Source organism: Penicillium vulpinum (genome assembly GCF_028829585.1).
Source record: "Penicillium vulpinum strain IBT 29486 chromosome Unknown utg000004l_segment0_segment0, whole genome shotgun sequence".
Classification (NCBI taxonomy): domain Eukaryota; kingdom Fungi; phylum Ascomycota; class Eurotiomycetes; order Eurotiales; family Aspergillaceae; genus Penicillium; species Penicillium vulpinum.
The window spans coordinates 3,188,816-3,203,448 of NW_026643244.1; the positions used below are offsets into that span (position 1 = coordinate 3,188,816).

A 14,633-nucleotide genomic window follows, 5' to 3' on the forward strand; every position below is an offset into this window, starting at 1 on the left:
GGTTTATATTTTAAAAGTTCATTGCGAGGTACCTGCAGATGGAGTGCTCGCCTGACTTTAAATCCGATACGTCCGACAAATCTCAGAGACCGAAACTATGCTGTAAGATCTGCGGCCAGTATTTGTTGAGGTGGAGTAGGACAAATAACGTCGGCTCACCATGAAGTCCATTTAGCGGTGCTATGGGCCGATGGGCTCGTAGGTTCACAATTTGCTAGCACGGAGTTCCCTCTATACTTTTATTTCACTTTAATTCCCACGCTGCACATTTTATACGCGCAATTTGGATACTTACTATGTCTGTGCTTAAAATCCTTTATGGAGTAAACGCCGCTGATGGTATCGTATCATTATTGCCTTGAATAGATGCCACCTTGAAAAGGCATAATTTCTCTTGGGGATGGAGAAAGCACTTTCATCATCATGTCCAATGTGCGAGTTGATCAAGCGATTGATACAGAACTACTACGTAGGTCTATTTATACAGCCGAGACGAATATAATCCTCGTCTTTATCTTCAACCTTCCAAGCTCCACCCACACCCTCAAGGTCAGATTCTAGTTTTAGGTCAAGCCAAATGAAGCCTGGAATAGTTTATTGGGCACCTGTAGTTCCCCCTCGATTTGATAGCTCTATCGACTCGCCTCGCACACTTAATTGCACCGTTTTCATAATCTGTAACCCTTGAATACCCCCGGATGATTCGATAATCGGGTCTTCTTCTCGCTCCCAGCCCCTTATTCCTCGCCCTGTTCTCACACTACGGGAGAACCTGCTAGACAGTGTGTCCCTCGGCGCAGTGGTTCTCGACCGAGAATCAGACTTTGACGGCTGCCGATATGTATATGTTATTCCAATATCGTCCTCGTAAACTGCAATAAAAGACTTGAGAAAGGCCGTCAAGAGGCAGGTGGCACTTAAGCCTATGTATATCTCCGTCGATACCGTGGCAAAGGACCCAAGTAGAGTTGGATCATTTGAAGAGAGTTGGACTAGGATGAAGTGCAGACGAACCGCAGCGATGGGGATGAGCCTATTCAATTATCATGGTGTCAACAAATTAGTTTCCAAATCACAGTTCTAGTGAAAAGACCTACAAAACCCTACTCTCGAGGGCGCAAAACACGACGATCTTTTGCTTTGTCGATATCCTGACTCCATGGATTGCAAGTGCGGCATATACAAGGAGTAAAACCTCAGTGGAAATGTCGAGGGCTGTTATGGCTTTCCAGCGGGGAGGCTATAGCTTTGTCAGTGGTTTACTCCTCTGCGGCAGGGGCAAGCCATACCAATCCACTGCACTCAGCGGCACTGATATCGGACCAGGGTTTGGAAGAACACCGAATTCCCAACAGAAGCACGGATATTATTGTCCATACAATCATGACTCGAAGAATGACGTAGGGAATTCGACGTTGTACTTGGGAGAACAGGCCTTCATAGAACATGCAAGATGTCATCTTTGAAAGGCCGAGCACAACAATGGAGAAGATATCGGCAGCATATACTATCTTCGTAATGTCAATCATCCTAGAGGATTGAAAAAGGATTTGAGCTCGTCCACAACAACTCACCTTCAACATTTGCTCTTTCCTTGTGCTCTCGATATCATCGATCGGAGTTCCCCACCCATAGTGGACCTCACAAAACACGATTATAATCTGGACGATTGCTGCAAGCTATTAATTTGTTAGTTCAGAGGCAAGACGCTCGCAAGAAGCTCAAGCACTGTCATTTTACAATGTGGTGGATAGTACTGTACCACGAGAACCCCAAATGTATAATCATCGCGCTGCAATCTATTCCTATGGTAAGAAGAGAACATGCGCGCTGCGAGAGAAAATAAAACCAGACACAAGCTGACCGCGGTGATGACCACAACTAGTCCACTATGGTTATGGTCATTATCTGTCGTAAGAGGAGGGCTCACATCCGACGGCCATGTCGTCGAAGTGGTCGACATAACAATCTAGGAGCCGTGTAAACACCAACGGGGAAAAAAAATTAGAACCTGAGATTTTCACATTTTGAACGTGTGAGAGAGAGATAAAGGCATTTTCAATTATTGAATCGGGAGAGGAACACAGATGGTCAAATGGGAAGCTCTTGAGATCGAATGGTCAAAAGGACTCCTATGGCGATCAACCCTTGTCCCTTGTTCGCTAGAAATGCAAGACATATCATCAAGTCAACGATATGAGAGCCACTAGTGCGCCACAGTAGCACCGAACATTACTAGGATGTCCATGGGAAAAAAAAGGGTGCGCATGAGGGAGAAATACCCGGATTGCAGGGTTTGTAAAGGTCGTTGAATATTTAATTTCCTCATTTGGATGAGGCGTCCCCCTATTCCTCAGCACTTTAAATTCCAAGTTAGCTTCTGAAGAATTCCACTTATTCCACGTCGGGTCATGAACGAAACCCAAACAATATTTCCAGAAGCATTGGTTCAGAGTAGAAAAAATAGACAATATGCTGACGGGAAAGCCTTATCTGTCCCCGTCCGAGTCAGGTACATCGAGTGAAGATAATAAGCATGTGGCCCCGGTGGAGCACACCATTCAAGATTCGATAGTATGATAATAATGTCTTGTCGGATTTTCAGTACTTTGGACTTTCTAAAAAGACATTGTTACATCGTCGCTATATATTCCCCCACTTAGTAAAGGCACGAAGGAATTGGTCCATGCAGCCCTGGCCTAGTGCCTCAAAAACTTGCTTTCTTTGAAACAATAGCCGCTCTAGCCCCGATAACAAATTCAAATTATCTCATGATGTTAAAGCGACACACACGCCGACTGAATATTAATTAGGCGATATGGAAGTCTTCGAATGCTTCGCCCGTCTTTCCCGTGCCCCTCGGTGGGGCAGCACGCAACACGGGTACACTGCAAGGGGATTGTTTCACGGGTATTCCGGCCCTCTATGGAGGTACATAGTTATGTAGAATTTAATACTTTACTCCCTCGGCCCCCTAGTTCTGAATCCATTTCTACCTCTGCCACTCTTTTGCCTGGATTGGCACGCATCATGGAAAACTCAACGAAGGCGACCGCTTTGGAGACGCTGGATATGGGTATAGATCATAGAGATCCAGGGGCCTCTAAACAAGGCGGGACAGCACGAGACGACGATGAAATGCATCGCATGGGGAAAATTCAAGAGTTCAAGGTTTGTTTACTCGCTTTTGCAGATTTTACATCCATAGCTAATGCTCTGCGACATCAATTAGAGAAACATGCGACCTCTTGCAGCATTAAGCTTTGCATCAGTCTTGCAAGCCACTTGGGAATATCTGATCATGTGAGCCAATTGAAATTGTTCAAGTGACAGGGATACAGAACAAACAAATTAACTATTTCCAAGTTCGGACTACCAGGGATTGGAGAATGGAGGCTTAGCAGGCATGTTCTGGTCATACATTTGGACATTTATCGGATTCGGATTCATCATTGCGTCGTTATCGGAAATGGCTTCGATAGCACCTACAGACGGAGGCCAATACCATTGGGTATCAGAGTTTTCCTCACCCCGACACCAGAAGTTCCTCAGCTACATCACTGGCTGGATGTCCGTCCTGGCATGGCAAGCCGGAACCGCTTCTGGGTCCTTCCTCACTGGCACCATAATCCAAGGATTGATCAGTGTTCGCAATCCGGATTATGATCCTAAAGGCTGGCAGGGTACTCTACTTGTGTTCTCGATGGTTCTGGTGTCATACCTGTTTAATGTGTATGCGTCGGACCTGATGCCAATGATGAGTAACATCTTGATGATTCTTCACGTCCTTTGCTGGGCAGTGATCTTGATCTTCCTGTGGGCTATGTCTCCTCACCGATCTGCTGAAGCGGTTTTCGTCTCGGATTGGAAAAATCTAGGGGGGTTACCTACAATGGGAGTGAGTGTGATGGTTGGACAAATCTCGGCTATCTACGGTTGTCTTAGTAAGTTTCGCTTATCTCCAAGGCTTACCTATCCATCCATGTAGAGACAATTACTGTAAAAAAGAAACTAACTAGCCCTTAGGTTCCGATGCATGTGCGCATATGTCAGAAGAAATCAAGGACGCCGGCCGGAACGTACCACGGGCTATGGCCTGGGGATATTTCATCAATGGAATCATGGCTGCTATCTTGCTAGTTGCCTACCTCTTCGCCACCCCATCCGTCGAGGATTCTCTTAACGACGTTACCGGGTTCCCATTCCTCTACGTGTTCAAGCAGGCTACTAACACAGCAGGCGTCAACGGGTTAACATCCATTATCTTGTTGCCTGTTATTTTTAGCAACATCATGTTCAACGCCTCCACCTCTCGCCAAACTTGGGCTTTCGCTCGTGATAAGGGTCTTCCCTTTTCCCGATGGATTTCCAAAATTGACCCTAAGCGCAAGATCCCCGTCAATGCTATCGCCTTGTCTTGCATCCTCAGCTGCCTGCTTTCTCTGATCAACATCGGCTCTGATACCGCATTCAACGCTATCATCTCTCTTAATACTGCTGCCTTGATGTACACCTACGTGATCTCGATCACGTGTATGATCTGGCGAAAGATCCGCTATCCTGATTCCCTGCCTGCTCATCGGTGGGATTTGGGGCGGAACTGGGGGTTGGCCGTGAACATCATTGGCCTATGTTACTCTGTTTTCGCGATGTTTTGGTCATTCTGGCCAGGCGAGCTGCCGGTAACTGCTGAAAATTTCAACTGGAGTGTCGTGATCTTTGGGGCGGTTTTCATTCTTAGTCTCGTCATGTATGTCATCAAGGGACGGAAAGAGTATTCTGGCCCAGCTGTGGACGTCAAGCGTGCGGACTAGATTGGTGTATAGTTGACAGTGTTATGACCTGGTTACTGTTTTTTTTTTCATGTATCTATTTTCACCCATGTACCCACCACAATTTTTAATAGCTGTCAGATAGTCAAGCTCGGGGCGGAAAAGAAAAATTACTCCTACCGGGATAGAAGAATGTCAAAGGGTGCACGGACCTCATGGGTCTATTTTTGTGATGGGCTGACTGAGCCAATACATTGGGGCTGTCAACCGATCAATTCCTCGATGATCTCGGGCAAAATTCGTGGGTCTGTACAGAGTACTCCGTAGATTATTTCAATTTCGGTTGTCTACTATATATAGCTTAATAGTTGGAGCGCCATCGTATCCCAAACAAGCGTAAGGATCGAACATTCCAAGTCACGCCAAGAGCGTTAGACATTAGTCCATTGCCCTAGCAGGGATTGTGCTCCAGGGCACCTGGACACAATTAGATATTTACAAATTCCTAGCCAGTCTTTTGGCCCAAAGCCGCTCAAGCCCCGCAAAATGGGCCGCAAAATGGGCCGCAAATTATGCAGCTATCCATTTATTACCAAAGCACTGTTTGCCAAGGGCCTCCGCCCTGACTTGAGGCTCCGTTCAAAATTCCCCGAGCTAATGTTCTTGCTGCGGCTCAATCCAGCTTGACGAGTTTGTACATAAGCTAGCCAGTCCCTGATTTATCTTGGCTCGAACTTTGTTTCCGTCATTGCCTCCTCCCAGACCTTCTCAGTCAGTCCTCGAATGACTTTCCACCATGTGGAATAGGGCCTTAATCAACCGCGACACAGAATTAATATCAATTCCCTCCCCCTACAAAAGCGCAGATCCGCTGATCCAAAATACGTCTGAGCGCGAGTCTGAAAGATACTCAGAGAGAGACACAGAAAAACTAGAGTCCAAGCCCAAACGTAGTTGGCCCTTTCACTTCGGAGACAGGTTCCAAGGCTGGAAGTTCACTATCTTTCTGGCTTGTATGACCAGTCTGATCGTGTTCCTTTTCAACCTCATTTTTATGCTCTATACTATCTCTCATGACCGACAGGATGACACCGTGGGGATTTTGTACGAGGGCGACTGCAAGAAAGTGCACCATTTGGACCTTGGTTTCCATCTGTTGATCAACGTCTTGAGCACGGCTCTTGTTTCTGCTAGCAACTTTGGAATGGTACTTTACAAATATCCCAAATATTCCTTCTAATCAACTAATAGCGATATCAGCAATGCCTCGCTGCACCGACAAGACAAAACATCGACCGAGCTCACCAAAAGGGAAAATGGCTCGATATTGGAGTACCCAGTATCCGCAACCTGTTCCACGTATCTAAGGGAAGATCGCTCTTATGGATATGTCTAGCATTTTCCTCTCTCCCTTTCCATCTCATGTACGAGATTCCTTCCTCTACTTAAGCATCAACAACACCCGCGCTAACCAAGGTGAAAAGTTACAACTCAACAATATTCTCGACAACCTCCGTCACAGCCTACAGTATCTTTCTAGGAAATGGAGATCTAGAAAAAATAGCCTCGCCAGACCTAGAAGGACCACTTCCAGGGACAGACAAATTGGAGTCTTTCAACAGACTCTCTGAGTCCGCCAAAAGCAAATCTCTAAAGCGTCTCGAGCCACAAGAATGTGTCGATAATTATGCGCAAAGGTTCCAAACAACTTATGGCAACCTCATTCTTGCCACCGAGCAAATGCCGACAAACGCTACATATATTTACCTTGGGACGCAGGATGTATACATTCCTACTTCCATGCACCTAGAGGGAGATACATATCGCTGGCTTTGTCCACCACATAGGAGCAACGACTGCGCCGAGTATTTGCCGACTATTCAATCTCAAATCAAGCAAGACAACTGGACCATGATAAGCTCTGGTTCCTCGAGGAAGATTGATTACTGTCTCGCCGAAAGGGTGGAACAGTTTTGCAAGCTGCAGTACTCTTTCCCATTAGTCATGGTCATTATTGCATTCAACCTATTCAAGGCCGCTATACTTTGCTACATGTGGTTTAGTATGAGTGAAGCCCCCATCCTGACCATCGGTGATGCCATCGCCTCCTTTCTGCGTCGCCCGGATCCATATACGAAGGGCAGATGTCTTCTCGACCGAAAATCGGGGTTCATGCTTTCGGTTCTATCAGGATCAATCAAAAAATGGCCACCGCATGAACCAAGGAAGTATGTTGGGACGCGAAAACGTTGGAGTAGTGCCGTTTCCCGCAGGCGATGGTTAATCAGTATATCCTTGTAAGTTTTCCATCTACACCATCATTACCTACACGTCTGAACCTATCAACTAATATATCTGTAGTTGCATTATGGTCGTCCTTGCCTGTTTCGGCCTTTTTATATTCGTCCTTACCACTGTATCCGGCCCAAAAAGCATTTGGACAGCAAACCTAGGCTCAATAGACGCAGCGAGCCTAATCACCGGCGATCACTGGCCCAAAACTCTAATCCCTAACGTGATAATTGCTAACCTACCCCAATTAACCTTATCCTTCCTCTACTTCGCCTTCAACAGCCTCCTGACAACAATGACTATCGCCGCAGAATGGAGCAGTTACGCTATCAATCGCAAAGGACTCAGAGTCTCGGGTAGTCCATCCCTCTCGCAGCGCAGTTCCTATTTCCTATCATTACCCTACCGCTACGCAATCCCACTCGTGGTTGTATCTAGTCTTCTACATTGGCTTCTCTCACGAACTCTATTTGTGGTATCCGTTGAAGCGTACGATCCAAACATGAAGAGACAGCAAATCTTTGATCTTCTTAAATGTGGATACTCATTGGTTGGGCATATTAGCACTCTTGGGGTTGGGGTCTTTATGGTTTCCTGCCTCATTGGAGTAAATTTCAAGCGGTTTAAGTCGGGCATGCCCGTTGTGGGAAGTTGCAGTTTTGCCATTTCTGCGGCGTGTCACCCTGCTTTTGATCCGAATCGTGAATTCAATGAGGCAGTTGACGCAGGGATGGAATCGGAAAATGATGATCAGGATATGGCTCTATTACCTGTCCAATGGGGTTCGGTGCCGGTCGTGGGACCTATGGGACATTGCAGCTTCACGTCCGAGGACGTGACAGAGCCCCACGAGGAGAAGGAATATCTCTAAAAGGGAGGCTGAAGATGTTAATCCGTCTATATCTTGCAAATTGGTGACCAAAACAAAGTCACTTTGTCAATTGCTTTTCCAATAATGCTTACAATGGCGGCAAACCGTGCGGGTTTCAGGGCGTAATGGCGATCGGAAAATTGTCCTACTTAGCTAGTTTTAATTTTTTACAAAATAACATGTTTTATTTGGAGGTGATTGCATGTCCAAATTATGACTCTGAATATTCTGGTCACTCGTATCCATAATCAAGTGGTACTTCCAACGTTCAAGCAAGAAAATGTGCCAAATCAAAAGGTTGGGGAATGGGTCCACGGTGGTTGTTCAAGCTAAAGTAATTCACGACGCGTGGACTCGTTCAACACTGAAATCGAATACACTAAAATTTCAGATATATACGTAGGGGATGCTTGTAGACCTCAGTGCCCCGATGCGGATATGGGTGGTCTCGCTGGTGAGTTGTGAAATATATAGTGAGTGTATAGGGAAAATCATTTGAATTTAGCACGCCGTGGTCAATATTCTGAACTCCTTTAGTAAATTTGCATGCTACAATGATGAATATTAATTATGTGTTCTACAAACTTAACAAGGGACACCAAGGTCTCTTGCAATTTACTAATTAATAAGATATCTGGATGGCAATTATATATTCTAGTCTTATTTGATATAGCCAATTTAAACCAGAAAATGAACTACCCATCGGCTATCCCACGGGATTTAAGACAAATTACTTCGGACCACTGCATCAATCGCACGGGCTGTCCGCTCAATGTTATTTGTACTCAACCCAGCGACATTGATACGGCCGCTAACTGGGAGATGTACGTGGTAATTGTCAATCAGTGCGTTGCACTGTGCGGGGTTGAGGGCGAGGCACCTAGTCAACGGTCAGTTATCGTAACTTATTTTGAATGGAGAGGGAAATGCGTACGAAAAGAGCCCCTTCTCCTCTACAATATGTTTCCAATTACCTGGTGTCTGTAAAGTAGGTGATATTAACAGCTGGAGTCTTTGTGTTGAACAAGGGGAGGCATCATACTTTGAGAACCGTCGAAAGTTCTTTGTATAGTCGATGTCTGTTCTGATGTAATCTCGCTTTCATAGACGTAAGTTCCTCGACCCTTCATAGAAATAAATGATCAGCGACTGGAAATAATGACCAATGAGAAGCAAATTGCTTACCATTCCCGACGCAGCTCGGGATTTTCCAACACGATCGTAACCAACCGTGATCCATAAGCTGGCGAGGAGGAGTACTCGCGACGTATCAGGCTACGCAGCTGATCTTTGGTATTTTTCGCAGCCTCGGCCGACCCTGTGACTATATGCAGCACTCCACAGCGCTCGCCGTACAGAGCAAAATTCTTTGAGAATGATTGGCACACGACCATATCGATGCCAAGACGCGAAAGTATCCGAACGCCCGCGGCATCCTCATCTAACCCGTCACCAAGTCCCTGGTAGGCGATGTCGATGAAAGCCAGGTGACCATGGGCTTTGATTTTCTCTCCGAACAGCTGCCACTGTTCCGGTGTGATGTCCTTGCCGGTAGGGTTATGGCAGCAGCCCTGTAGGACAAATACACTCCCAGCAGGTGCGGTTCTGATTGCGTCAATGCAGGGCTGGAAGGAGAATTTGGATGTCTGCGGGTCAATGTATGGGTATTCGACGGTCTCTAATCCTGCATGATCACAGAGCGGCTTCATGTTATTCCAGGTAGGTGTTCCGAGGTAGACGGCTGGCTTCGTATCCAGTAGTCTGGCGAGGAAGATAGCGGCGATGTGGTTGGCTCCTGTACCTGAAAGGGTCTGGACAGATGCAATCTAGTCTGGGGAATTAACATCTGCTAATCCGAAAACATTATCGAGATGCCAACTAACCCGCCCTGACACTAACGCCTCATTATCATTGCCAAAAATTACTTCGGCAGCGAGCTTGAGGAATCGATCATCTCCAGTAGTGAGTCCATACTGAATTATTGGTCAGCGAGAAGACTTGGGACCTAGTCACTACATTTGGAATCATACATCATGTCCCAAGTCAAGCTGATCCAGTATTTTCTTTGCCTATTATCATGTTAATCAAAATCCTCTCATGAGTTAGGCTATGCTTTGGCATGTGATTACTTTCTTCACAACAGCCAGCTCCTGGTAGGTCCCTTGCTCGCTCCTGTATATCCCTACCCCTATGTCGACCTTATCTGGGTGATTATCTTCATCGGCCTTTTTCTTCAGATAAAAAAACGGGTCCGCAGGACCCATGGGGATATTTTCAAACATCTTTCCGATAGAATAAAGCTCGAAGGGCGGAATGGAAGGGAATTCTCGTATCAGGCACTTGCTACTCCGCATCTTTAGCGCAGCATTTCTCACCTAAATACATTACCCCAACATCTCCCCGGCGCATTAGCCCGATATCTGGGAATGTAGACCTGGAGCAATTACTCATGAAGTCGGAAAATAATTACCGAACCGCGCTATCTCCATGTTACGGCACGGTAGGTGAAGAGCCGACCCCCGGATAGAAGGGTACGGCTTGGATCAGCCGGTGCCGGTAACCACCATAGATCCTGATCAATACAAAAACTGTCATCGGATTGCAATTGCTCATGTTAAAATATCTTGATTCTTCTCCTATAATTGAAACCAGCTTTCTGGGTTGCCAATCGATTTAACTTTATTTTCATTTTTTATCCAATATGGGTTCTACTAGCTACACAAACAACCTGCTGCAGAAAACAGCCAAGGGCGAAATCTGCAAAGTATGTTTCACCGCTAGTCACTACAGTGTGATAATTATGTATCTATCTTGCTAACTAGAGATGATAGGCATTCGGTATCCGACTAGTCACCAACCCGCAAGTGGTCCAGCTCGCGGCCAACTGTGGATATGATGCGCTCTTTATCGACCTAGAACACTCGACCCTATCTCTCAATGATGCAAGTCTTCTCTGTATGGCTGGCCTGGGCGCAGGTATCACGCCCTTTGTCCGTGTCCCCTACCAGTGTGGAGACGGGTTCGTGCAGCGTGTCTTGGACGGAGGTGCCATGGGAGTTATTTTCCCCCATATTCACAGCAAAAGTATGACGAACATCCCAAAATTTTATTCCCTTTGCTAATTTCTACTCCCATAGATGATGCTATAAGTGCGGCTTCCATTTGCAAATATCCTCCTATTGGAAAGAGATCTATGACAGGCCAGCTGCCATATTTCCGACTCCAGGCGACACCGGTCGATGTTTTCACTAGCGAGAATAACTCCAATGCATCATCAGTCTTTGTGATGATCGAGACCAAGGAGAGCATTGATAACGTGGACGAGATTGCTGCCGTGGATGGAATTGATGTCCTGCTGATCGGATCGAATGATTTGTCTACGGAGCTTGGCGTCCCTGCCCAGTTTAAGAGCAATGAGTTCCAGTCAGCTGTCGAGGCTGTGAGTCTCGCATGCAAGAAGCATGGCAAGATCTTCGGTCTCGCTGGCATCTACGAGAATACAGAGCTGCATGACTGGGCTCTGAACAAGCTCGGCGCCGGCTTCGTTCTGGTGCAGCAAGACTCTGGAATCTTGGCCCGAGCTGGAAAGGATTGTGCAAATGCTATTACGACGCTCACTGGCCGTTAGAATACTGGAATCTATTAGACCATCTGCCATGATACTTACTGGCCTGTTGGCAGCTATTGATTGGTGAATTTATATATCTTTGGTTGAGGGGGTGATCCTTGGCTAGCTCTGCATGGTTGTCCGTATGGACCTCCTCTCCCATCGCAAAATCATGTTACATGTTATCTAGTTTACGAAACAATCAAAATAGAATCAATTTGAATACAGTTCAGAAAACTAGGCTAAGTTGGAGGCGTCGTGCGAAACGCGCTAAGCATGCTTTAGGAATCGAAGGAGAAAGAAAACAGTGTATATCAGGAACCTTTCTATCCATGAGGCTCAAGCAGCCCAAAGCTAACGCCAAGTTCATTGGCAAATTGCTGTAAAGTAGTTCCACCCGGGAAAGCATTCGGCCATGTAAAAGACTTCTCAGCTAAGAAGCCATCAATATAAGGATTGGCCAGCGCGTCAAAATTGTCTTCTAGCCTGAAATTCTCGATACCAACACCACCTCCACCTCGACTTTCTCCTCCCATTGCATCAACAACATCACTATTCTGTGCAACCCAGCCACCTTCCTCTATCCGTGCCCTTTCAAGCTCCGTACTCATTACCTGAGTAGTCTGCGTAGCAGTGATGATGGGCACAATCTCTCTCCCCTTCTTCACGTCATGCCCCAGCTCAGCGATTGCTTTCTGTACCAGTGCAAGACGTTCGTAGTAATCGGTTGCAGGGACGTTGCCATCATCACGCATAGAGCAGAGCACACTGAGGGCTGTGTCAACTGCGTCGGAGGTAGACTGACTGGGACTCATGACAGCAGCCATGAGGAGAATCAGGGTGGAGGAGAAAAGGTAGTGCGCATCCCAGTACCCCAGAGTGGCCAGTGTGCCGTCCACAAATAGTTTGGACAGGATCCGGTTGTTTGTACGTGCCGCGTTCATGCAGCTATCGGCCAACGCGGTTGTCGTCGGCGAGAAGCTCTGCGACGGCTGGTCTGCAGTGCGGGAGCCATCTAGGCAGAACTGCGCCCGGAATAAGTGTAGTAGAATCGGTCGTGTTGTGTGGATTATGCACTGGTTGTAGCAGAGATGGAGACTGGCAACATGACGGTTCGAATCGTCCCAGCGGAGTGTGAGATGTTGGGGTAACGTGTCATCCCAGTCTCGAAGGTTCCTCAGAATACCTTGGACCCTCTTCACAAAATGCGTCTTCTTTCGTCCTGGCATACAATATATATCACTCACTTTATTCGTATCAGAATTTTAGCGTTATATATTCTTGGGAAGAGGAGGGAGGCTGTGTCGGATTAGGGGAGAACTGCTTACATATGTTTCCTGCTATCTTTGCAAGGCCAACGCTCGCGAACAAATGACCTGGATCTGGGAACTCCTCTTTCTCTTCCGTTGTCAGACCTTCCATCGTCGGCAGTTCCACATCAATGTCATCGTCGTTCACAGCAGTTGGCTGGCCAAGCTTGGAGCAAGTCAATCGGTCAAAAAGATAAAGAGACCACCATATTCGCCGCCGGGACTCGCGCTCAACAGGACTTGTATGTACAGAGGATGATGATCGATGCATGCCGAGGCTTAGAGCGATTCTCACCCCAATACCCGAATAAGTATAGGCAGATCTAACGCGACCCAGCGCATTGGAGTAACAGGCCTGCCATAGTCAGATATGTTTAAGAGAGATGGGAGAATATGAAGATCACTCACGAGCAGGAGATGAACCTCAACATGTAGAGTTGTGGTATCTTCATATTGATCATGTAAAATACTCAAAGCAGATACGAAGTATTCTTCCCCTGGTGCTCTATTGTCACCGTTACCGCGTCGCCTATTCGAGTACAACTCACCAAGAGCGAGCAGTGCCAACAACTTGCACAACCATATAGGGCTAGGTTCAGCATCTTTCTTGTAGACGCTGTCAACCTCTTCCATATACGAGGTTAAAAATAAATGCTGGCCATTTCCAATGAACCTCGCGGCCACCTGGATCAGGAGTTTGGCGTGGACTCTTTCGGGTAAGGTATAGTTAATGGCGGGCATACGTCCACCAGGAACATTGATGATGTATTTGTGTGGAGCCGGAAGTGAGTTTGCTTCTCTGTGACTGAGCGACTGCAGGAGTCTCTCGATAAAGGCATCACATGCCGCTTCGCCGATGAAGGACGGTTCCGTTACTATCTGAGTGGGTGGCTGCTCCCGGCGTGCATCAAACAACGGGTTTACGACCCCGAGGTCTGATACTGCAGATACTATTGTCGAGTCCAGCATCTGGTCGACATCAGCCCCAGGACTCCTAGGTTGGCCGGGTGCAGATTCATTCTGATGTCTCAGAGCTTGCGAGTCGGCTTCCAATTGTTTCAGGTAGCTTTATAGCGTTCTTAGATAGGATAAAAGCGTATATAGACAATTCTGTGAGGGATTGACATACTGCTCAGATATTGTGACTTTCCGCTCTCGGAAAGGATAGTTACAAGCACCCGCTTGACCGGCAGTTAAGCATGCACTGCATGGTGTACCTCCAGAGCACTTAATCTTCTGGGTATGACATCTCCGGCATCTAGGGATATTCGATTTAGCCAGAACATCCCAAACGAACAGGGGTAGAAGACCGGTGGGTCGTGGGTATTGGCTCACGCAACCGAGCTCCTCTTTGCCCTTTTCGCGGGTCTTTGTGACTCTCCGCCGGACGACTCCGCACGATCCATAGAAGTCTAGTTCACGATAAAGCAATGAAGCACTTGTTACAGCACAAGCCGAAATTGTCTAAGTACGCAGGATCCTGGAGGAGTTTACACGGCAACAAGGCTCAAAGCCTCGGGAAGTTCTCCGATCAGCCGAGTCTTATCTGCGGGGGTTGTGGGGTTTCTGTTTCAGAGGTCCCATATATCTGTCCATATATAGCTAGACACGTCCTATTTGGTAATTGGCGATAGTTGGCGATTTCGCCTAACGAAATTGCAACGTTTTGATTTGTGCAGTATATTATTAATGTGGGAAAAGGTTAAAGTTGGGCTATCGGGAGCTCCTCCAGAAAATATTTTATTCGTGGTCTGATGCTATGTACTCCCTACTAGTAGTGA

The 14,633-nt window shown here is 46.8% G+C and overlaps 6 protein-coding genes across 6 annotated transcripts; 3 read left to right on the top strand and 3 right to left on the bottom strand.

Annotated features, from left to right (window-relative positions):
• Positions 1-594: 594 nt before the first annotated feature.
• N7479_009697 (uncharacterized protein) lies at positions 595-1,963 on the bottom strand (the record flags this gene model as incomplete). Its single annotated transcript, XM_057257390.1, has 4 exons — positions 595-1,033; positions 1,098-1,240; positions 1,290-1,679; positions 1,763-1,963. 4 exons carry the CDS (start codon positions 1,961-1,963, stop codon positions 595-597), a joined length of 1,173 nt encoding a protein of 390 aa, XP_057104848.1.
• A 1,067-nt stretch (positions 1,964-3,030) lies between these two features.
• On the top strand, positions 3,031-4,814 carry N7479_009698 (uncharacterized protein; the record flags this gene model as incomplete). The annotated part of the gene is made up of 4 exons (XM_057257391.1): positions 3,031-3,171; positions 3,233-3,303; positions 3,367-3,944; positions 4,027-4,814. 4 exons carry the CDS (start codon positions 3,031-3,033, stop codon positions 4,812-4,814), a joined length of 1,578 nt encoding a protein of 525 aa, XP_057104849.1.
• Positions 4,815-5,568: 754 nt separating this feature from the next.
• N7479_009699 (uncharacterized protein) lies at positions 5,569-7,935 on the top strand (the record flags this gene model as incomplete). The annotated part of the gene is made up of 4 exons (XM_057257392.1): positions 5,569-5,979; positions 6,033-6,196; positions 6,257-7,069; positions 7,134-7,935. The coding sequence occupies 4 exons, from the start codon at positions 5,569-5,571 to the stop codon at positions 7,933-7,935; spliced, it is 2,190 nt and encodes a 729-aa protein (XP_057104850.1).
• A 720-nt stretch (positions 7,936-8,655) lies between these two features.
• Positions 8,656-10,217, bottom strand: N7479_009700 (Pyridoxal phosphate-dependent transferase major region subdomain 2; the record flags this gene model as incomplete). The annotated part of the gene is made up of 7 exons (XM_057257393.1): positions 8,656-8,815; positions 8,870-8,916; positions 8,978-9,059; positions 9,121-9,761; positions 9,819-9,908; positions 9,966-10,004; positions 10,065-10,217. 7 exons carry the CDS (start codon positions 10,215-10,217, stop codon positions 8,656-8,658), a joined length of 1,212 nt encoding a protein of 403 aa, XP_057104851.1.
• A 419-nt stretch (positions 10,218-10,636) lies between these two features.
• N7479_009701 (HpcH/HpaI aldolase family protein) lies at positions 10,637-11,563 on the top strand (the record flags this gene model as incomplete). The annotated part of the gene is made up of 3 exons (XM_057257394.1): positions 10,637-10,699; positions 10,767-11,019; positions 11,073-11,563. 3 exons carry the CDS (start codon positions 10,637-10,639, stop codon positions 11,561-11,563), a joined length of 807 nt encoding a protein of 268 aa, XP_057104852.1.
• A 305-nt stretch (positions 11,564-11,868) lies between these two features.
• On the bottom strand, positions 11,869-13,821 carry N7479_009702 (fungal specific transcription factor domain-containing protein; the record flags this gene model as incomplete). The annotated part of the gene is made up of 3 exons (XM_057257395.1): positions 11,869-12,788; positions 12,871-13,207; positions 13,261-13,821. The coding sequence occupies 3 exons, from the start codon at positions 13,819-13,821 to the stop codon at positions 11,869-11,871; spliced, it is 1,818 nt and encodes a 605-aa protein (XP_057104853.1).
• Positions 13,822-14,633: the final 812 nt, after the last annotated feature.